The sequence below is a fragment of the Plectropomus leopardus genome, chromosome 20 (assembly GCF_026936395.1).
Source record: "Plectropomus leopardus strain MGB_pleo_1.0 chromosome 20, ASM2693639v1, whole genome shotgun sequence".
NCBI lineage: Eukaryota > Metazoa > Chordata > Actinopteri > Perciformes > Serranidae > Plectropomus > Plectropomus leopardus.
The window spans coordinates 25,604,668-25,627,277 of NC_142195.1; the positions used below are offsets into that span (position 1 = coordinate 25,604,668).

Genomic DNA, 22,610 nt, shown 5'->3' on the forward strand with positions numbered 1-22,610 from the left:
AAGTGTTTCATGTCCAAAAAGGAGAAAGAGGAAATTAATTATCGAATCCTTCCTCTTTTCTTTATTAATTATTTAGGTCCTCCATGACTTAACGTGTTTAGAAAAGCATTTCTTCTGTGTAAATTTGTTAAATGTACTCTGACTTGTACAGTGCAAGTTCTTATTTTTCCATGTGTGGATGGAAACTACAATCAACCCAACAAAGGATAAATAAAAAATGGAATAAAGCTCAACTGCTGCATTTCTCTACTTCACAGTTGTAACTACATGAAATGAACGTGTTTCTCAACGGTTTTAAGGGCAGTATTTCTCAGCCTGTGGAGTCACATTTCAGGTCATTCACTCTTTGGTACATGTGAGTCTCACCCACTCACATGCCAGCAACTTGTTGTTTTAAAGACTCTTGGGACCTCCCACACGCTCTCCACATACTTTGCATAGCACACACACACACACACACACACACACACACACACACACACACACACACACACACACACACACACACACACACACAGAGAGAGAGAGAGTCTTAGCTTTGGTAAATAGTATTTACTGTAAGTGTATTGTGAAAGGCAAATGTTTTTTATTGATTTTCTTAAACTTATGGGGGTATGGGAAACAAGCTGCAAGCACAATGTTAGAAAGCAAACACTTCCCAGTTTAGACATCCAGCAGACACGGGGCAACATTATCATTAATTTGGAGTCATTTTTTTGGCAATGTGGTGTAGTGCAATATTCAGACTTCATAAAGTCGCCATATCTTATCAGTCTCAGAGTAGGAGATCCTGCAGGTCATGTTTTAGACAGGAATGTAGAATTACTGGGGTCATGAGGTCAAATTCCCCCTTGCTGAACCTCACCTACATAAGAGACTATTCAGTTTCTTTAATCGTCTTAATTTAATGTTTATTACATATCAGAATAACCTGTAAAACACCTAATGCATGTTATTTGTGTAATCAGAGAACTCTTCCTTGTGTCATAAATCCTCTAGTCAGGGGGGAAATTAGGCAAATTGGTCAAAAAAGTTTCCTAGAAAACAAATAGTGATAGGAATGGAAAAGAGAAAATAGATAAATAAATAGAATAAAATAATATAAAATGAAGTAAAATAAAAGTAAAATGAAATTAATGAATAAAATAAAATAAAATAAAATAAAATAAAATAAAATAAAATAAAATAAAGATTCAGAGGCAATCTGGGTCTTGTGGGAATGCAATTTACAAAACAGGCCAGTGGCAAACATTCCAAACGGCCCAGGTGTCTAAGGAAGAATTTGATGTCCCAAAACTAGAAAGTAATGAAGGTGTGTCAGTGGTGTCATCCTAAAAGTTGTAAAACTGGTTGAATCACTCATAGAGGAATAATCACATAGGTTCATCATCATTGTTGCCGGAAAAGAGACCTGCCTTTATTCTGCACATGTGCATCTCCCAATCTGTGATTTAACAGCACACAAGTCTCTGCGCTTCACACTGAAGGAGAAAATAAGTCACCACTAGATGGCAACCATAACGAACGATGTATGCAGACCCATGTGGACTCACTGCTCTCTGGCCTCAGCTCAGTCAGACCTCTCTGCTCATGACTTTTCAAATTGGAGAAGATCCAGATCTGGATGTGACGTTGGTCCTGTTCTCTGGAACAAATTGCATGATGACCTGAGATCTGTGTCCCTTATAAGAAAACATTTCACTATTTTCTGTGGACTGGATGTGAGGTTTGTCAGCATCTTTTAAAATCACCTTTTTTGTTGATTATGCATTTTCTTTTTTTTTTATAATATTCCTCTGGACTATTCACTTGTTGCTGTATTTGTTTGCATTCAAAGAACGTTGAGTTTACTTGTAATGAAAAGAGAATATGGATTAAATTTTGTCCAATATGAAAACAAATTTCCATAAGATACTGGATTTGTACAGCATATTTTTGAGATATTTGTTTGTTGCAAGGTTTATGTAAGGGTGACTGGGACAAAACAGCAGGATTTAACAGTTCAACAAAGAAAAAAGTAAAAGATGGCAAGAAACTTAAAAATTATTAGATATTATTAAAGAAAAAACTAGGGAAAATATTCAGAAAACAATATTTGTAAATTTCCTAACTAGATATTTGAAATTATGTTAAATAAAGAAAACATTTTTTTAAATCATTTTCCCTTATTTATCTTTAGCTCTTTCTTGATGCCATTTTCTTGTTTTTTTTATTTCTTTTTTTTGTTGCTTATTTAAGGTAATTTTCTTGTAAATTTTGACAAAATTCTTGCTATTTTTTTTGTCCTCTTCTCACGCTTCTGAAAGAACTGAAGCCAATTTTCCCTGCATTCAAAGGGTTAATGACAAGGCTGTGCACAGTCAGGCTAAGGACAGATTAATATTATTTATCTATGGAATTTATTTTTTATTTTCAAATGCAAAACAGACACAAAATTAGAATTTGAAAAAGCTTAGATGACTGACTCGATAAAAAAATAACAGTTTTGAATTAAGATACTCTGTTTTGGGCTATACATAGGAAATGTGGATTGAATTAATACTGTCATGTTGGCATAAATACAAAGCTGGTTATCACAAATGAAGATATGGATGTTATTTCCACACGTGGTTTGGATTTACAGAGCAGCAGAGACCGTTGCATTCAAATATGGGCCGAATTGACCCTTGCCCAAACTCAGCTTTGCAGATCCAGGACAAACAATTGTGATGCAACAAGCCCTGTCACACAGAGGCTGTTTGCAAAAAAACAGATTTTTATCACATATTTTTTTGTACCCTCCAGCACTCAAAAAAACAAAACAAAACAGAGCTATCAAACTTTTTACTGGAAATAAACTCAGTGTTGCTGGAAACAATAAAGTGCAGTTAAAAGAGCAAAACTCCTGGTCTTGGACTGAAGCCGTGGAAAAGTACGCTCTGTTCGTGACTCATTGAGTGAACAGAGGCGGTAAAAATCTGCTTGTTCAGATTTGATAAACGAGTTTCTTCAGCATGGGAATTCCTGAACTGTTGAGTAATCTACACCCCGATGATTATATGACCCCTGTGTTACAGATGTGGACCAGACGAGAGGTCTGAACTCTGAGGAGAACATCATGAAGGTACCCACAACTCATTTATCATTCAGATTTAGTGCCACTATTATATATATAAATATATATATATATTAAAAAGTATTGTTTTGATGCTGTAAAATTTGATGCTGGCAACTGGTCAGGTGATTTATATTAACTTCTGGCTTTTTAAAAAAATAAAGTTATTGCTGATTTGTATATGAAATACATGGATTATCTTGATTTGATGGAATAATTTACATTTTTACTTTAAATATTGCAAATCTAAAATTCTATGGGCAACCAACCTGTAATTTTTACTCAGAATGTAAATGAGTATTTTTACAGCGTGCAGCCTGTTAATGACCAAGAATAATTTGATATTCTTAGAGAAACTAGTACTTTTATTCATGGTGAACATGTCAAAATTGGACGTTTTAAAGTAAGTTCCTTCATGTCACGATAATTTGTTGGGAATTGAACATTTTTTAAAATTGTGCTTTTGTGTTCTGATTTTTTAAAAACACGATTAAGATCGAGTTAATGATTTCCTTGCTTTTTGTTTACAGTTGAATTTGGCTGCAGCTTTGTCTTCTTTGGCATTGTTGGTCGTCTGTCTGTCTCCAGTTCGGTAGGTGCGCACGTAAACCACACAAGCTGCCTTTACATCTTGTAACATTGAGAATAATGTACTGAGGGTATGAAAAAATGTCTTTTTCCACGTATCTATACAACGTTAATGTAGCTTTTTTAAAAAAATTGTTGTCAAAGGACTGTTTTTTTCCCTTGTGCTTTACTGATCTTATGTTATTTCACTGCTTTAGTTACCATAAGATGGATAATAAGTTTCAGTTCATTCTTGAGAGAAATATAACATAAATGTTTATTAATAATATCAATACCCATTTCCCCTCAGCTGTGTGCAGCGTGTAAACTGTAGATGGGGCCCTTATGGAGAGTGGTCTGAGTGTGACAGCTGTTCCAATACACAGGTACTTCAGAGGACACACACACATACGCTATACTTGTGGGGACCATTGAATTGTGGTTCTAAATTGAAGCCAAAATAAAAATTAAAAATAATAAATAATTAATAAATTTAAAAAAATGAAATAATACATAAATAAATGAAATAAAACAATAAAAAAAGAAATAAAATAATAACTCAATAAAAATAAATATAATTTCTGCAATTTTTATTCACATCTTTAAATTATTTAATGTTTGTTATTGTTGCTTCTTTTGTAGGTGCGAACTCGCGGTGTACAGGTCTATGCCCAGTTTGGAGGTGTGCCGTGCTCAGGAGAAGCCACACAAACACAAACATGTGTCTCACAGAAAGGATGTCCTCTGGCAACAGGCTGTGGAGACAGGTTCCGCTGCACCTCTGGTATGTTAAGACATTGTATTCAACAAAACGTGCCTAAAACTTTTTTTCCCCCTAAAATATTACTAGGAATTTCTATTTTTAATCAATTAACCAAAGCACCATGATACCAGTTTATGCATTTATAGTTTGGGCTGAGTGTTTTAGGGTACATTTTTTGCTCATGATTTCACTCGATATGTCTCACTTGTCCCCATTAGTCAGTTATGATTCAAAAAAGGCTTTACGCATATGAAAGAAAGTTTTTTTTTCTCTGTCTAAATACATTCTCCTGCAATGTGAAATGAAATCTTTAATTAAATCTTGATGCAGGTCAGTGTATCAGCCAGTCTCTGTTGTGTAACGGAGACCAGGACTGTGAGGACGGCCTGGATGAGAGAGTTTGTGAGCGAGACAGCAGCCAGTACTCATGTGATCTCGACAAAACACCTCCCAACTCTGACATCACAGGCCGAGGGTGAGTAGCTACAATTACACCAAACATAAACTTGTAAAAAATAAAAGTGTCCCCTTTCAAATAAAAGACCATGAAATTGATTTTTCATGTCACATTTTGCAGGTACAACGTGTTGACAGGCGAACTGAGGGCAGGTGTGATCAACACTCTGAGCTTTGGAGGGCAGTGCAGGAAGGTGTTCAGTGGTGACCATAAAATCTTTTACAGACTGCCACAGAACATCCTCAGGTACAGCTTTGAGGTGAGTCAAACATGAAAATCACGTGCACAGATGAGGAGCAAATTTGATCAGATTTTTAGGCAGTAAATACTTTAAAACCTGAGCAAATTGGTTTGAATTTTGGTTTGAGAAAGCAACGAATGACAAGATATGGCTAAAAAATTACCAAGAAATTATTAAAAAAATAAATAAATAAAATAAAATAAAATATATTACAATTTTTCTGTGACATGATTTCAAATATAATATCATAATAATTATATTGTTTTTTTTGATAATTTTCTAATAATCCTCCCTCCTTTACAAAAAACAAATTCAGGTCATTTTTTGCCACCATTTACCGATTTCTCCCAACATGTGGATAATATCTTGTCATGTTGATCTTTGCCATGTTTTTGAAAGAAATCCAAACTCAGGCTCAACTCAGCTGCTCTAACAATACCAAATGCTGATTGTGTTTGTGCTGCAGGTGACAGTAAACAATGAAGAGAGCGATGAATCTTACGATAGCTCCTGGTCCTACATGCAGCACATCCAGAGCAACGCCTTGGTGGGACACGACCGTCGCACTTTCCACAAAGAGCTCACTGAAGATAAGGTAACCGTCTCCTTCACAACTGACTTATTTTAGACTTCTTTCAGCAAGTGTTGTACAAACTGACATAAATTGATATTGCAGTTTGTGACTTTGTTTTTCTTTTATGCTTCCGGTGATTGAAGACTTAAAAAATTGAGGGGTGCATGTTAACAGCAAAACTACTCAGTTGGTAGTTTGTTTATCAAGGCAGCGGTAGACCAACAGCTCCAGTGTTCAGTGAGGTAAAATTACCATTTTTGTCAGTGGAGTCTTGCTTTGAAGAGAGCACTTAAGCGTTTCACTTTTAGTTAACTGACTGGATAAATGAGACTCAGCCTTCACTGTTCAATGTTTTGATACAGTTTTGCTGTTGTTGATCACTGACCCCTTTGACTTCAAGAACTTTCTATGTTTTTTGATTCTTCATTCACCAGAAAAATATGAAAAAACAGTTTTCATAACAAATTAGGCATTCACAAGGTGTATGCTTAATTTAATTGATATACAAATGGTCATTTGAGGGGTAAAATACTCATTTAAAGATTTCTGTTCAGTATCTCTCATATTTTTTCATTTCTATCATCCAGACATCCAGAATTATAATCCTGAAGAATAAAGTGGAGCTCGCCCAGTTCCAAAACTCGGCCCCTCAGTATCTACCTCTGGCTGAAAGCTTCTGGAAGGCCTTGTCCTCACTGCCGTACACGTATGACTACTCTGCCTACCGCCGGCTCTTTGAGACATACGGCACACACTACCTGTCCGAGGGCTCGCTCGGAGGCGAATACCAAGGCTTTTTGGAGTTAGACCGTCAAAAGCTCGAATGGAACAGTAAGACCTTTAAAATAATAATGTTGTTGTTAATAGTTCCTTTAATTTTGATTGAGCGCTTAAGGGAATGTGATGACATATTTTTAAGGAATATTGTTATTTTTTTTATTGGATATTGGCTAGTACCACACATGAAACTCATTTTAGTTGAGTTTAATACCAATAAAAGCTAATTTTTGCACCATCTGTATCACCTACATTATGTTGGTTTTCTTTACTTACTAACATTTAATGCCTGTTAGCTGATAATTTACAAATTTGGAACTTTTTTATATCTCTTGCTTCTGCTTTGTGTAAAGGTATAACAGAATCCGAGTACCAGAGGTGTTGGAGAAAAGTGAAACGCCGTTTCTTCAGGAAGAAAGTCAAAACAGTCTGTGAAAAACTGACAAGCTCTTCATCCGACAGTGATAGTGAGTGAAAGCAATTTCATTGTCAAGTTTGGAATTACATACATGAAATTAAAACTTTTTACCAAATGATAATTTTATCATTTTTCAATAACATAAACCTGTCAACATACACTCAATTAACTATCACAAACACAAGACAGCAAAAAACATTAATTAAATGTGACTTTCATGCAGCCTAAACTCTGTTGTAATTTGCCTTCAGGACAGAATGTTAACAAGTTGCACATTAAGGTCAACGTGTACGGAGGGAATCCAGCCCTGAAAGAGGTTCTGAGTCCCCTGGATCTGGAAAACCCAGAAGCCAACGGAGCGCACTACGACAACTGGGCTTCGTCTGTCAGAGACTTCCCTGAAGTCACAGACCAGAAGGTTAGCAGATGGTTTAAGTGTCCAGTTTTCTGTGTGTCTCTCTATAAATGCATGTAATGAAGTTTAATCTTGTTTTCCAGCTGCGTCCTCTGTATGAGCTGGTGAAGGAGGTGCAGTGTGCGGGTCTGAAGAAGCTCTATCTGAAAAGAGCCACAGAGGAGTACCTGGCCGAGGAGCACCCCTGTCACTGCCGGCCGTGCCAGAACAACGGCCAGCCGCTGCTGATAGGGACCCAGTGCCGCTGCATCTGCCGGCCGGGGACGTCAGGACAAGCCTGCGAGAGGGGGACTGTGATCGGAGAACAACCAGGTACACAACAAAGGAGGGGATCATGTTGGGTAAAAGGTTTAGTTTGTCTTAAAAAGTATAAAGATTGAATCCAAAGATTTAAATGTCAAGATAAATGTCATTGTCAATAAATGTTCATCCGGAAAAAAAATTGTAACAAAAAAGGAAGTAAATAGATAAACTAAACAGATTTATTTGCTTTAAATTACATCCATAAAAAAACCAACTGATTGAAGCTGTAAATATCAGCTCAAGAAGTACACATTAACAAAAACAACTTTTGTTTTCTTGAGAAAAATCTCAAGAAATCTGCCCTACAAAATATCACGAGAAAACAAGTTTTGTTACCTTGAAATTACAAAATAATGAACTTGTGAAAGAGAATTTAAAATAGTAATGGCAAGCACAGCTTTTCTCAGCCTCCGTAGCTTAAAAACCAATGAAACCAAATCTAATAGTGTCAAGTGATCAGTCATGAGACTTTGACGTGCCGTAACAAGGCAGCGTTCCTAGAATTTGAAGATTAAATAAAGACAAAAATTAAAGAAAGGGTTCCAAATAATCATGTTTAGTTCAAAATGTGTTGTATGAGAATAACAAAATAAAAAGGATATTAAATCCAGGTTTTAAAGTAATACCAGTTGCTTTAAAACTTTCATTTTATTTTTTTTGCATCTCTTTTAGGGTTGGTCCATGGTGGCTGGAGCTGCTGGTCCTCCTGGGGATCCTGCTCTAAAGGTCAAAGGTCGAGGACCCGAAGCTGCAACAACCCCGCCCCCAGCAGAGGTGGACAGAGCTGCACCGGACTGCAGGTGGAGCAGAAGCCTTGTGAGGACGCAGACATCCAGTACTTACAGTAAGGACACATGAAGTAGTTTTTCATGTGATTCAAAAGTGATAAATTAATGATTAGGTCCTCAATATAATAAAATCTAATCCACACACTTGTTTGAAATATTAGAGATGCTTAATAAGCAGAAGGTTTTTAGTTTTCTCACTGTTAACTGTTTGTGTGCAGGACTATGGAGCCTCAGTGCTTCAGTCTCTCTGCGACTCCACCAAAGACATGTGGAACTCCTCCAAACCTCAGGAACGGATTTATTCAGGTGAGTGTGCTGATTGATGCTGCATTTCCATCTGTCGAAACTTCGGAGACCACCGGGCGCTTTGTGTTTCAAAAGGTTGCAAAATTGTTGTAAAGTTGCAGCTTTTTTAAAAAAATGTCATGGCTCATGGTAAATCAGTGATTACATGCATGTTTTTTTAGCTTAGCTAATGTTTTATTTTTGCCCTCAGAATCCCAAAGACGTTTACGTGGTTGGAAACACGGTGCAGTACTCCTGCATAGACGGTTATTACCTCAGTGGAGATGCTGCAGCTGAATGCACTGAAACCCAGAAGTGGAGGACAGGAGCGATGGTTTGTAAAAGTACGAATTCACTGCACTAATTCTGAAAGGGAGATTATGTATTTGGTATTATGTATTACTACAAAAACATCTTATTGTTAAAATTAAAATGGGGTTTGGTTGAAGGTTGGGCTACTGACCAATAAGGTTTTTTTTCTGATTATACATCAGTGTGTTTTGTCTCATTCTTTGTTTCTGGATTCTTTAGTTCAAATGCCAAACACATTTTTCACTATTTCTAATCCCATCCAGGTTCCACATGTGGGATTCCTCCACTCAGTGGTAATGTGACCGCCACACTCACCAAAACAGCCTATCAGATTGGAGACAAAGTGTCCCTGTCCTGTCCTGCGGGGTCGGTGCTGGATGCTGAGGTGTCAGAGGTCATTTGCAGTCCCAGTCTGCAGTGGTCTCCTTCGCCTGCCAGTGCTAACTGTAGAGCCGGTACAGTATTTTTACTCTAAGTATCAAATGTAAAGATCTGCACATTGATCAAGTTAAGATTCTTTCTGTGAGTATACAAACATCAGTTGGGCTTTTATTTTCTTTTCAGCGCCCACTGCTCCGTCTCCTCCATCTGGCCTGAAGTGTAAGCTGTGGGAGAATTTAGGACAGACGGAGTGTGTGTGTAAAAAGCCGTTTGAGTGCTCGTGAGTGTGATTTTTACATTGCACACAAAGAAATGGTTTAAAAGGTAAAGGTAAAGTACAAAAAAAATGAACACTGCATTTTTCTGTCTATTGTCTTCATGTAGGACTTCTCTGCAGTTGTGTGCCGGAGTCAGCTCAAGCCGAACTCGTTTACTCAGTGTTTGTGCGCTTGGAGCTCTGCGGTGTTTGGGCCGCAGCTTCCAGCTGGCCAATGACAGCGACTGTAGCTGGCCAGAGGAGACGACCACGTCCTGCGAGGACTGCAAACCGGGGACAATCTGTCAAGGTTAGTCTGTTGGGCCTTCTTCTTAAAGGATAATTCCTATTCATTACATTTTAATCTTGTTGTTTTGAGCTTCATATCTACACTGTATTAATCTTAACATCAGTGCAATGGGACAAGAAACACAGACAATGGAGCTTCAGTTTACTTGTTTCAGCTTTTTTTCCCAATACAAGTACAGTTTAGGTTTAAATGCCAAATTTTAAAGTCGCTGTTCCTCTCTAGATTATTCATTAGCCAAACAAAGTGAGAAAATTGAACCATGAATCCTTCAGTGAATCAGTCTGTAAACTGCTCTGGTAATACTTTTACTGCTTGCTTTTGTTTTGATTTTCCATTCAAGTCTAACTAATTTGGATGTTTGTTTACATCCCGTCTGATCATCTGACTGCAAGTGTTTGCTTGCTCAGTTTTTAGCATGGTTGGCCAACTGAGGTTTTTATTCTTTAACTCATATATGGTGTCAATATGGCTGCATCACTTCATATAATTGTTATTTTATCATTACAGAATCAAAATGCGTCTGTCAGAATGCGTCAGAATGCCCTGAAGACTCCGCTCCGCTGTGCGTCAGCTCTGGTGCGGGCGACGCTGCCACAACGATGAGCGAATGTGAGGTGGGAGCCAGACGGTGTGCCGGGGAGCAGGTCAATGTCATTGGTATTGATGCTTGTCCAGAATAAAGATGGCAGCTTATTTTACTGTCTCACAGTGTAAATAAAACAAGGGACGAGATTTCTTTTGATGACTGAATTGTAAATAGATGTAAATATGTTCCTCTGCCATCATGTTATATTTGTCGTGGAGGGCTAAACAAAAAATATTGATTCCAAAGTCACTGATTGTTCTTGTCATAGAAAGTTAATAAAACACGTTCTTGGATTACATTTTTGTCCGTTTGTTTTTAAAATCAGACAAAATCTATAAAATTTTAAATGCAGCAATTTGTTTTACAAAGAGAGTACAAGATCTGAGACAAATATCTCTAAAATTTCGGTGGAAATTTGTTAAAATCTGCACTGACTCTACATGAAGGTGAATGGTGGTCAAACTAGCTGGTCTACTTAGTGATTTTTTGGGGTATTTAGACTTAGTGCTCCATGTCCAAGACTTAAAATAAAAAGAAATGAGGCTCAGGTTTCAAAGGTTCGACATTCCCCCCACATAGGTTTTGGGATCCACAGAGTAACTATCAGGAAAGCATAAGACAGCACTGGAGTCTCAAAGGGCCTAAAGTTCAGAGTTTCTGGCTCACAAGATCTGCTAAAATGAGGTTTGCACTCGACTGAGGAGGAGAGGAGAAATGCACCAAACTGCTTTCAATTCCTAATTAGGAGCCAGCCCCCCACCAACACACACATCCTGTACAACAGGTGATCTGAATCACCATCTAATCAGCTGGAGAACTGTGACTTTCTGCTAAAGTGAATTTGGAAAAAAAGAAATGACAGCAGTTACCAAAGAATAATGAACTGATACAAACTGAATTCTACAAATAACTGAAAAAAAATCTGCCAGTACTAAAATTATTTAAAGTTTTTCTTTTTCTTCCACATCAGGGAAGTTCTTAATGTTTTGTGCAAGAGTTTTTGCATGGTCTACAATCACCCAGTGCTTTATAAAGGGATTCTATTTTTTGGTTATTTTAATGGAGACCAATCAAAACCTCTACTCCCCGTATATAAACAATACATCAATCCTTTATTTCAGACTCAGGGTCCATATAAAAGAGACAAAACATCAAGTAAACTAGAGACAAACATGGTATAAAATCATAGTATACAGACAAATCAATATATAAATGTCCTACAAAGAGACAACTATACCAGTGTCTCCACAGCTGAGATTGGTAACGTGTAGTGCTACTCCTTATAGTATTATTTCATTCTCAGTCATAAAGAAGGCAGGTAAATTTATACATGAGATTCCTTAAACAGCTTGTATTAACCCCTGCAGCTACAATCACTTTTCTCATGGTGTTATTATATGCCACCTGCAACATGTGTAAACTTGCTTTTTTGTGCTTTGACCATTAGTGAGCAGTATAAAGTGATGCACAATATGCTCTGAAAAGAGACATCTTAACTAGATTTACATAAGAAAATGTTCATTTGAGCATACATCACCCAGCATTGGCTGTAATATTGTAATTTTCTCAGTTATAAAATATACTGTATGTTATAAAACACATTTGTTTACCACTAAAGAAGCATTTGTTTACAATGCCAATTCCAAGACAGTTGGGACACTGTAAAACCTAAAAAAAAACCAAACTAAAATGTAATGATTTATAAATCATTTTTGACATACAAAGGATTTATGAATACAGGATGTGGATCAATACAGTCCAAAACAATATTAAATGTTATAACTGAAGCGTGATCGTAAATACACACTTGATGCCTGCATAATATTTCCAAAAAAAGGTTGGGACAAGGGAATGTTTATCTCTGTACCTTTCCTTTTAACCCTTTGACATCAGTTTTTTTGTGCTACATTCAGGCATCAATGATGGGCTTTGTGACAATATTTAGACTCAAATGACTGACTGCTGCTAATGAAACACAGCAGGAGCAAATAACCAATGCAGTATATTACCATTGATTGAGGATCATCTGGATGCACAGACGCCTTCATTGACAATCTCAAACTGATAACTGGCACATTTGAGGGCGGCCATAGAGCACAGGTCCATGCTGCGAGTCCTCTGGGTCCTTGTCAGCTTCACACAGAACATGTGCGTGTCAACTTTGGGGCAGTTTCGAGCCGCTCTGCACTCGCACTTCTTAGATGCTGAGGACAGATGAGTGAACATTAGGAAAATCATTTGTGTTAAGTCTTAAAATATTCAAGCCTCCATTTGTGATCATTAGTGTGCAGGATTTAGTGGTATTTAGTGGTGAGTTTGCAGAACTGAAACTTGAACTTTGAAGTTTTAATACTATGATCTGATGAATATAGAATTGGTGCTGACAAGTTTTAAGGGACTGCAAGTTCAAAAAACAGCCAAAGTTTAGAGTAATGATGACAGTCTTTCTTTTGCATTTTTAAAAAATCCGCATTCATGTGATAACACTGTGAGAACAATCCTCTTGCACACAGATCCGCAAAAACATCCGAAAACGCTGTACAGTGAACCAAGTCCAGCTGAAATGTCATTCTCAAAGGATTTGCACATTGCCAGTTCACACGGAAACAGGAGGGGTTGCATTTTCAAGAGATTACACTCTGGAACCCGGTTTCAGAAAGTTTGTCTCATGCACAAACTGTTGCCATGTAAACAGCCCCTTTAAATGAGTGCAGAAAGTATTTTTGGCTATTCATTGACTCAACATTTTAAGGACCATTTCATTGTTTTATCTGAATCAAACTCACCAGAGCAGGTCTCCCATTCATAACACGTGTCGAGATCACAGGACTCCTGAACAGAGCTCTTGGAGGACATGTTGGCTCTGAACATGGCCCACTCCAGTTTGGCCAAATCAGCCGCGTCACATGCGCCATCGTTGACAAAGAAGATCGGATCACCGTGGCAATGACCAGCATGGAAGGAGCACAGGGACATTGGCACGGTGACACCGACATCTAAGTTCAGGATGCAGAGACTCTCTGGTTGAGAACTGCAAACACACACAGGGACAAAATAATTGTTTTGAGATAAACGTGGACAATTGTTTACAATTTGATGTAATGAAAATATCCATTTTATATACCACAACAGATAAAATTCAACTGAAAGTGCTTCACATAAGTGACTTTTTATAAAAAATGACATGCTCGTAAGATGTAAAGAAGAAACAAGAAACTCATAAAAACTTACAGGCAGCTCTCCCGTTGTATACAGACACATTTAGAGCCCTGCATTTTCTCTCCTGGACCGCACTGACCGTCGGGAACAAACGGTTCCTCTACACACAGGAAACAAACAAACACTTTAGTCTTTTTCTTCATTTAGACTATTTTCTATATAACACACTGGCTGTCTCATCCACTGTTACCCCTTTTCCACCAACATGGAACTTGCTCTGTTCACAGTCCCAAACCTAATTTTGAACCCTTTTGAATATTTTGACAAAAAACAAATTGGTTCTGAACCCGAAACGTTGTGTGTCATGTTGTACAGATTGGAAAGAGGATAAAGAAGAGAGCTATGGAGAAGTCAAGTGAGAAATGGTTGGATAGAAAAAGAGCGTACAGTGGTCTTATTAATAGTTGTAACAAATGTTTGTTTATCTGGAAAAAAAATCTTAAAAAACAGAACAAAAGTCCACAGGATCCATGTAATCCGCGATTTTGCTACAAACTTTTTTTACTTCAGTTGTGCATTGCACCTTCCGTTGATGAAACAACCTTGTTTAAAATGGTTCTGTGCAAAACCAACCAAAAATTAAGAGTAATATCTATCACGTGCATGAAGAAAAAAACTGACATCCTTAACTCAAACCTGTGAAAAATGGGAGCAAAAATAAGTGTTGAATTTGTGTTCAGTGTATTAATGTTACACATATTCATACACAGATTCACATATGTTTGTACCTAAAAAAAAGGTCTGTTAAAAAGAAGTTTGTCTCATGAAAACCCTTGTGAACTGTAGGTTTTCAATGGGAAATTTACCTTTTATTTAAGACTAGAGCTCCTCTGTGATACACCTGCATGAAAAGTATTAGATATGAATTTTTTTCCTAATTTCTCATGACTGTGGGAGAACAAATGAGTATTATACTGTACCATCAGTGCAGCGGAGGTCAGCAGGTAACGCAGGCTCCCAGTTGAGACTGTTGCCACATTTGTATAAACCTGGTGGCTGCGGCAACAGTCCTGCCTCGTCACAGTTAAAACCCACTGACTCCCCAACTTTGTACTCGTCTTTGTTGGGCGTCAGCGTCATGCCATCAGGGATCTCAGGAGGAAGGCACACTTTCCCTTAAAAAATAAAAGCCAAAAAAATAAGATGGATCTGAATCTAATGTATATATCAGGTGCAGAAACAATATAGTTGTGTTCATAGAGAATGAGTATTGAGAGATTGTAGAGCTGTGGTTACCAGATAACCAGGGTTTTCAGTTCACTCGTCTGGTGATAAACTTACTGATGCATTTTCCGCTTGGTTGACTCCACGTCCCATCAGGAAGACAGTTGATGTATTGAAAACCCTCCAGGTCAAATCCAGTATAGCACTGGAACTCCTCATCCTCGCCAAATTCATAGTACTGCTTTGCTTTCTGTCAGAGGAGAAAGTTCATAAATACCAGTTAGGAAATTACACAGTAGCATAAATCCTCCTGGACATCTTTCTTTTAGTTTTCACAGTACTTGCAATCCTCTTTTCATTCTTCTACTATTCATATTCCCATTTGTTGCTTTCCTTTTCCTAGATGTTTTTGTCTTTTTACTCCTACATGTCACTCCTGCTCTTATAAGGCAAAATTGTGATTTATATTGGACTATTTCGCCAAAATGCATTTGACTTCTTCTGCAAATGATATGCTTTTCTTTGAGAATTAATTGATAATAGCTACCTAATGTCACAACTGTGACATACTGAGTCATATTTTTGATACAATAAGTGGAAATTCATAATTGAGAGATGCAAAGTGATACTTTGTCATTTTGAGATGCAAATTGTTATTTTGGACACTTTTTTTAACTTGATAAAGCATAATGAAGAGATAATTCATCATTATTTAGATTAAGTATGCTATAAGATTTGTAAATTTAAATGCAAATTTAATCTACCCATTCTCATATGTATTAAATGAATTATTATTATTATTATTATTATTTTTTTAAAAAAAGGGGGTTTAAAAGACTTTTTGTCTGAGTTTTGATATTTTATTTTTCATATAGGTATTTATTTTCTTGGCAGTAATTAACTTCCATATCACACAGAGACAAGACTAACAGAAGTGAATGTTTCTCATTTTGGTCAGCTAGCTGACACTTTTATCAGTAATAAGCAATAAATCACTCTCTCTGTTTTGCTCTTATAATGCATATTTTCATCACTAACTGCATGCTGGAGGGTCTGGTAGTGTTTACCCTGAGGAAGCTGTTGGCGGGAATCTGTGGCCTCAGACAGCCCTGCACACCAGGAGGCAGCTCATCCTTCCAGCCTACAGTGAAGTCATCGTCATTATCACAGGTCTCCTGTCTTGACACAAAAACATCAATGCAGAATATAAAGCAAATCCACATGTGTATGAAGACAAAATCGAACCTACACATTTTGTAAATTTGATTTTAAAATGTTTGTAGCAGTGGCAGTGCTTCACTGGTTGCAATATCTGAATAACAATGTGATAATGTTGAAAAACACCAATATTTTAGTGACAAAATAAAGTTTTTTGTGATTATTATGAGTTAAATTGCCTTCTTTCTTGGGATGTATGACTCAAATTGCTGTAAAGGCAAGAAAAATGAACTGACTTAATTATCAAGATTTGTTAAGCAAAAGGTTTGCCCTACTTTTTAAACATGGAGATGTGACATGGCTCCTCGTGTCTCCCAGGACCACTGCAGGGTCGGCCTCCTCTGAGGGGGGCGGGGTTATCACATCGCCTCGTCCGATGTCTCTTCATCGAGCCATCACAGCGAGTCCACGGCCCCCAGCAGCTCCAGTAACCATCCACCGCATCTGTGGATATCACACCAAACCACATTTCCAAAAAACCCGTCACCCCTGTAGCACTCTGCTGTGTTCAGCAGTTGTCCTGCTGTACCTGAAGTGTAGTCTGGAGCTCGTGTTTCACAGTTGGTGCCATATGTGCCAGTTTGGCAAATACATTTGCACTCTGTGCCGGAGAGAACGGGCTTGGCGTTGTTGGGGCAGGGAGAGCACTTGCAGGTATCGAACTCCTCCTGGTACTGCAGCAGCGCCTTCCTCAGGTGTCTCCTCTTTGTGACAGCACATGGGATCCCCCGAACCAGATCTATGATGGAAAGCACCTGGACGAACACACACATACATGAACCCAACATCAGCTTTTGGTACGTTTTAAAAACATTTCAAAGGATCAAAGACATTTCAGTGATTGTTGAACCTTGCATTCGACCACAACAGGGTTGTCTAGAAGAGACTTGGCCCAGTTCTTGAAGGATGTTTTGTCCGGAGTGGCGCCCTGCCTCTCCCAGGCCAGAGCTGCTGCCTCTCTGGTTCGACCTCCTCTAACCATGGAGAAAGACTTCTCTGCTGCCTTAATGTATGAGCCTGGAACAAAGAAATTTCAAATACATGAAAGCGGTTGTAATACGATCTTCACAATCAGTCATCCATAAACAGTTAAAGATGTGCTTTCTGGCAAATTTTGTAATAAACCTTCATATTTCTGAGTCATCCTGTTGTCGCCGCATCGTATTGTACTTTTGTGTTGGGAGTAGAGGATGACGGTCCAGGTCGTCTCTTGGGCCAGGCAGCCTTTGATGTGGTTTTCTGTTTGACCTGTGGGAGTGTGTAGAGCAACATGATGCAGAAACAAAACAACAGACAATAAAACATTGTGGGTGTTGGTTGGTCTTTTATATTTAAATGACAGGTACACTACATTTTCCTCTTGTTCTGTTTATTCAACAACAGTCTACTTATTTGGGGCTTCTGGTTTCCTGGAGGACGCCGGTGCAGAACTACTGGCTGTCGTCTTTGTGGTGTGCTCAACTGTTCATCAAAAAATGTTAAAGACTCTTTGATATTATGTTACATTTGCATGGCAAAAATTAGGTGAATATTTAGTTTTATCTGTAACCTACACACTCTTGAGGAAATATTAAACATTGATTTTTTCTCTGAGAACAAAGAAAACATGCAGGATCAGATTACCTTTAGAGATACAACCTTCTGACAAATAATGGGTAAAAAAAACCCCAACAACTTATAAATGTTTCTGCGAATCCTTGCGTAGGCAATGCTATGTGCTGAAATCACGGTCTAATGTATGGAGAGAGAACTCTGTCTCTCCTTTTCTTTTTCAAATGTACTCAGAATATATTATCATGAGTTTGATGTGTAAGAGAAGTTTTAACATCTTACCAGCATCAAAAAGCACTGTTCAGACTTTTGGGTTACCAGTGCAGTTCAGGGTGTCATTTTGAAATCTGACCACCAGGCTGTGCTGTTGTACCTGAACTGGTGAGCACCTCTCGGCTGTATTGGTACCACAGGTCATAGAGGCCTCCCAGTTTCCCTGAACTGTAGTAGTGCGTCCCGAAGCGCTGAAAGATGTCCCTGTAGAGGGCGTAGTTGTACTCAAGAGGAAGAGCATTAAGAAACTCGAGGAAGGGCTGTGTCAGGACAAGGTCCTCGGGGTCCCTCACCTTGAACGTGGACACAGGCAGAACCTGGTTCACCCGGATAAATTTGGAGTCCTACAAAAGGCCAAAAAGGAAGAGGGCGGGAGAGATGAAGGAGGACAGTTCAGCTGAAACCTGCTTTGGGTGTGCATTCAAACACACGTGTGTACACATATTCTTGTATCTATACCTTGTGGGGACCATGTTTCAGACCTTGAAAGTGAGGACTTTTTTGTCAAATGATATTTTGTTTGGTCCTTATGACTTTATGTTAAGCTCAGAGGATTAGGGAATGTATAATATGAATAAAGTTCTCACAGGTATATCACTACAAATGTGTGTCTTTGTTTAGCCACTCACTGATTTCTTTGAAGCTTCAAAAGCCGCCTTGTTGGAGCTGATTTGACTCATGTAGGTCCTTCTGTAGAAGAATAAGGGGTGGAAAGGGATGGGGAAGAAAAGGACTTGTTCATGTCCATCTTGTTGGCTGGTTCCAGGAGAACTGGTTGGATTAACGTTGATTGACTCAGTTTCCAGCGGCTGGGGATCGGTGCTGAAGTCCTCCACCTGTCCAACCTTTACAAACACAACTACATCTGTTAATCAAGGTTTATAACAGACAGAACAGTAACAAAAAGCCAAAACTAAGAAAACATTTTTTTTTTTCTCAAAATTATTACATTGAAGCCTCTGAGCAGGATGCGATGTCTGGCCATAGCTGCTCCTAGTGGTCAAATATATACTAAAGTAGACTGAAATGCTCATAACATTGGGAATTTCTATTAGTGGTATTTGGAGATTTTGCTGTTCACAACACATTAAGGCCTGAAGGAAAACACAACTAATGTTACTGTTCCCATTTTTTTGTCACTATGATTCTGGCCTACAGTTAGTTAGTGAGAGCAACACATCTCAAATCACTGAACAATTCTGAGATGTATATGTTGAAGTCAGAAGTCAGGAAGTAGGCTAACTTTACTAAAGGGGCTGTACAATTAAATATTATGAAATAAAAGTACCTTAATGTCAAAGCTCTCAAAGTTGTGGGGGATTCGGTGGTAGAGCAGCGTGGACTGCGGCCTTCTGATAATGCAGCTTCCTCCCATAAACATGTTGTCCAGTACAGCTCCCCTTGGCACCTCTGCCAGAGCATCAAACCTTCAATCACAAATCAGAGAAAACCAAATCTCAGTGACTTTTCTTGCACAATAAGCACTACAGTCCAACAAAACATTAGCAAAGTGATATTATTGGCCAATATTATGATTATCTTTATTACCATTATCATTATTAATGTCAGATAATGAAAAACAAAATTGCAGAGCAGTAAAGTGGAGCAAATGAGTATTTTTTGTGTGTTTTTTTTTTATTTATAATCGTGGTAAATGTTTGTAAAATGAACTTTTGTTTACTGATAGATGTAATTCATTAGCAAAGTTTTATAAACAAATTAATTCTGTAGCAAAAAGGTGTTGTAAAATGAATTTTTCTTTATAAAATAATAATAAAAATAAATAATAAAATATTTTTTTCCAAAATGTATACATGCATGTTGACAAAAACAAAATTTAGTCTTTAAAAAGTAGAGCTGGACACTTTTCAAAGAATAACAAATTCAATGCAACATGCAAAATGTAAGACTAAAAATGTGTTTTAAGTGGGGAAACAGTAGAATACTTGTAAAAGTAATCTAATTTACAAACCCAGCAGGGGTGGGATGGGAAGGGATGTTAAAAAAGTTGTAACCTTTTGACCTTTAGCTTACCCATTTCCCACCAGGTCAGCCCCGGGGGCCACTCTCTTCTCCGCTGGACACACTATCTTGAAATCACCACAGTCCTTCTCATCAGTGTTATCTCCACAGTCGTTTTGTCTGTTGCATGTTAGTGTTGAGTTGATGCAGCGTCCTGCAGCAGAAAGAATGTTTAGAGAAAAAGAAAATGTTATGCGTCTTTATTTTTGTGTTGTGGCAGCAGATCAGAGGTTAAAAAAGTGTGCATGTAACTGAAAAGATGTTAACTTGGTTCCCTCAATAGGCTGGGATACTTAAAATTAATATAAAAACAACAGAGTATTGCACATTTTCCTTGATTCCTTAACACATCGGTAATGTAAAAACACAACTTGCCATTATCACACTTGAAGTCGCCTTTGCAGTCGATGGGTGGTAACTTGCACTCTGTGGAGGGGTGACAGGGTCTCTCCTCTGTCAGCTCCACGCTGCAGGCCGAGCCACCAAACTGGGACGGCCTCTGGACAGACCGCGTCCGTAACTGGCGACAACATGTGAGAAAAAGTTTATTTGAATAAAAACTTCACACTTTTTAAAAAAATTCTAGCCAATTACCAACTTATTGATCAATGGTTGAAAGAGATTGCTATAAAAACAGTACAGAGAAAAGAACAGTCATGCATTGTCACATAAAATTAAAACACAGCTGTGACAGGGAATCTGTCAGGGTTTTGCAGTGTCATCTGTGTGTTTCTTGCCTGTTTCTTGGCGCAGGGAGAGCAGTCGGACCAAGGCCCAAACTCTGTCAGCAGGCAGTTGATTGGACAGGTCTGCTCATTACAAGCTCTGCTGTCATGTTTGTCACACAGCTGCTTGCAGCTGCTTTTCCAGAAATAACCATCATCATAAGTAAATTTTCTGTTTAAAAAGAAAAAAAGGGTGAGAAAATACTTACAGGATCTGTTGGCAACATCTGCTTTAAGTGTTTGTATTTCACAACAATAACTGAAAAACGGCAGAGTAAATAAGAATGAAATCACTCTTGATTTCACAATGACTGGCTCTATTTTGACAACAGTTTCGACTTGCAAAATTTACAACACAGCATGCTATACTTCTAATTCTGGCCTAAAAGCCTAAATATCTGTGTGTATCTTGTGTCTCACTTATTTGTACAGTGTCTCATCTGTATCAGAGTGTCCCACCTGTGTCTGTGCTGAGTGCCGTGGTTGCAGGTCTTGCTGCAGGCTGACCAGGATCCCCAGGGGTACCGGTCACAGAAACAAGCCAGGCCAACTGATATCCAGCTGAGGAGCTGGAGCAGCAGGACCAAACGGCTGGAAGGAGCCATCATGGAAGTTTGCACTGGTTTTACCACCTCTGAAAATAATCTGATATACAGAATCAGTCAGATTTATTTAGATTTCTATTATACTGATGCTTTATTGTACTTTGAATAAACAAAATGAAGCATCACTAATAACAGATAAAATCACACCACTGATTCTCAAATGCACACGTCAACATCAATAATCTACTCAAAATTAAAAAAGTTGATGCTCCTGCAGATTCTCTGCAGAGAAACATCCTAATATGAACATGGCGAGTTGGTACATCAATTAACCGTAAATTGTACTATACTCACTTCAAAATGCAATATGCAGCACTTCACTGCAGCTGATAATTTTCTGCATTCCCTAAAAAAAAGTTCTTAACATTTTTAAAAAATTCTCTAAACTCCAAAGTTTTTCATGCAATCCATATTTTCCATCCATATTACAAAATATATTTCTGATACACATAAAAAATAAGCTAAGGCAGCACATTTCATTAATAGATTAATTCAGTGTTTTTGAATAATGCATAAAAAAGAATTTAATAAAAAAGACCCCCCAAAAAGGGAATAAATAAATAAAATAATACAAAACAACAAAGGAACATGCATAAAAAAGCTACATCTGACTCACCACATATACAGATGTCCTCTTCAGCAGATATTAATGCACACAGTCTGGCAGCTTCTGTGTGTGACTGTATATTTGGGCAGTTAGTCCTCTCACTCAGGGTATTCTGCACTGCAAGCAGAACTGAATCTGACTTGAGTTACCAGCAGCAATTTATAACCTCTGTGTTTTTTTTTAGAGTTACATTGCCTAATCTGTGTCCGAAAATAAAAACTACTTTTTGTTAATAATGACACTAATGAGAAAACAGCAGCAGCGCATTTTACATAACCTTCTTGTTCCTCGTCGTTACGGGAAGTTAAGAGCTCTGGAGTTTCCCAGCTGCTGAGACGTAAACCAGATGTTTTGTGTTTGAGACTTGACAGTTCGAGATACTGAGGGGGAGAACACTTCAGTTATCCAAAGATTTGCACAATCTGGCACTACACATGATTGCAACTGGTCCATGAATGTGTTATTGCCTGGTAGATGACTGGAACATTTTGACATATTATATTAACGGAATGAAATATTGTTATTTGGTTTGGCGTTATTATTTTTTCCAAGACATTGGGAGGGAAATAGGAGAAAAGAAAGTATGCAGTGTGTTACAAGATATATATATATATATATATATATATATATATATATACACATACATATAATACATATAATAAATGAAACCTTGCAAAATGGAAAGCACAATGTCTGCAC

General features: G+C 37.9%; 2 protein-coding genes across 3 annotated transcripts; one reads left to right on the forward strand and one right to left on the reverse strand.

Annotated features, from left to right (window-relative positions):
- The first annotated feature begins 1,696 nt into the window (after positions 1–1,696).
- Positions 1,697–10,823, forward strand: LOC121960105 (complement C7b). Its single transcript, XM_088071200.1, has 19 exons — positions 1,697–1,726; positions 3,057–3,103; positions 3,625–3,686; positions 3,972–4,047; positions 4,304–4,445; positions 4,755–4,899; positions 5,002–5,140; positions 5,589–5,717; positions 6,284–6,527; positions 6,827–6,940; positions 7,143–7,309; positions 7,390–7,618; positions 8,282–8,453; positions 8,616–8,703; positions 8,894–9,026; positions 9,258–9,449; positions 9,559–9,655; positions 9,760–9,941; positions 10,449–10,823. The coding sequence occupies exons 2-19, from the start codon at positions 3,098–3,100 to the stop codon at positions 10,619–10,621; spliced, it is 2,490 nt and encodes an 829-aa protein (XP_087927326.1). The 5' UTR covers positions 1,697–1,726; positions 3,057–3,097; the 3' UTR covers positions 10,622–10,823.
- Positions 10,824–11,618: 795 nt separating this feature from the next.
- Positions 11,619–22,218, reverse strand: c6.2 (complement component 6, duplicate 2). Of its 2 annotated transcripts, XM_088071199.1 has the most exons (19): positions 21,921–22,218; positions 21,599–21,650; positions 21,159–21,344; positions 20,712–20,871; positions 20,350–20,494; positions 19,987–20,128; positions 19,241–19,379; positions 18,582–18,797; positions 18,053–18,296; positions 17,254–17,376; positions 16,979–17,145; positions 16,658–16,883; positions 16,404–16,572; positions 15,978–16,089; positions 15,028–15,160; positions 14,667–14,861; positions 13,759–13,846; positions 13,314–13,558; positions 11,619–12,731 (listed from the first exon to the last, which is right to left on the reverse strand). In XM_088071199.1, exons 3-19 carry the CDS (start codon positions 21,305–21,307, stop codon positions 12,550–12,552), a joined length of 2,835 nt encoding a protein of 944 aa, XP_087927325.1. In that variant the 5' UTR covers positions 21,308–21,344; positions 21,599–21,650; positions 21,921–22,218; the 3' UTR covers positions 11,619–12,549. The 2 variants fall into 2 exon arrangements, with proteins under 2 accessions (XP_087927325.1, XP_042365162.2); XM_042509228.2 differs by lacking the exon at positions 21,599–21,650 and having other exon boundaries at positions 21,921–22,217.
- Between the last annotated feature and the right edge of the window lie 392 nt (positions 22,219–22,610).

Coding starts and splice junctions, on each gene's coding strand:
- LOC121960105 (XM_088071200.1), top strand. Junction 8,454..8,615: donor GCAGACATCCAGTACTTACA/GTAAGGACACAT, acceptor GTTTGTGTGCAG/GACTATGGAGCCTCAGTGCT. Junction 9,942..10,448: donor ACCGGGGACAATCTGTCAAG/GTTAGTCTGTTG, acceptor TTATCATTACAG/AATCAAAATGCGTCTGTCAG.
- c6.2 (XM_088071199.1), bottom strand. CDS start 21,307: ATGATGGCTCCTTCCAGCCGTTTGGTCCTGCTGCTCCAGCTCCTCAGC. Junction 16,573..16,657: donor AGCTCCAGACTACACTTCAG/GTACAGCAGGAC, acceptor TGATATCCACAG/ATGCGGTGGATGGTTACTGG. Junction 12,732..13,313: donor TGAATGGGAGACCTGCTCTG/GTGAGTTTGATT, acceptor ATCTGTCCTCAG/CATCTAAGAAGTGCGAGTGC.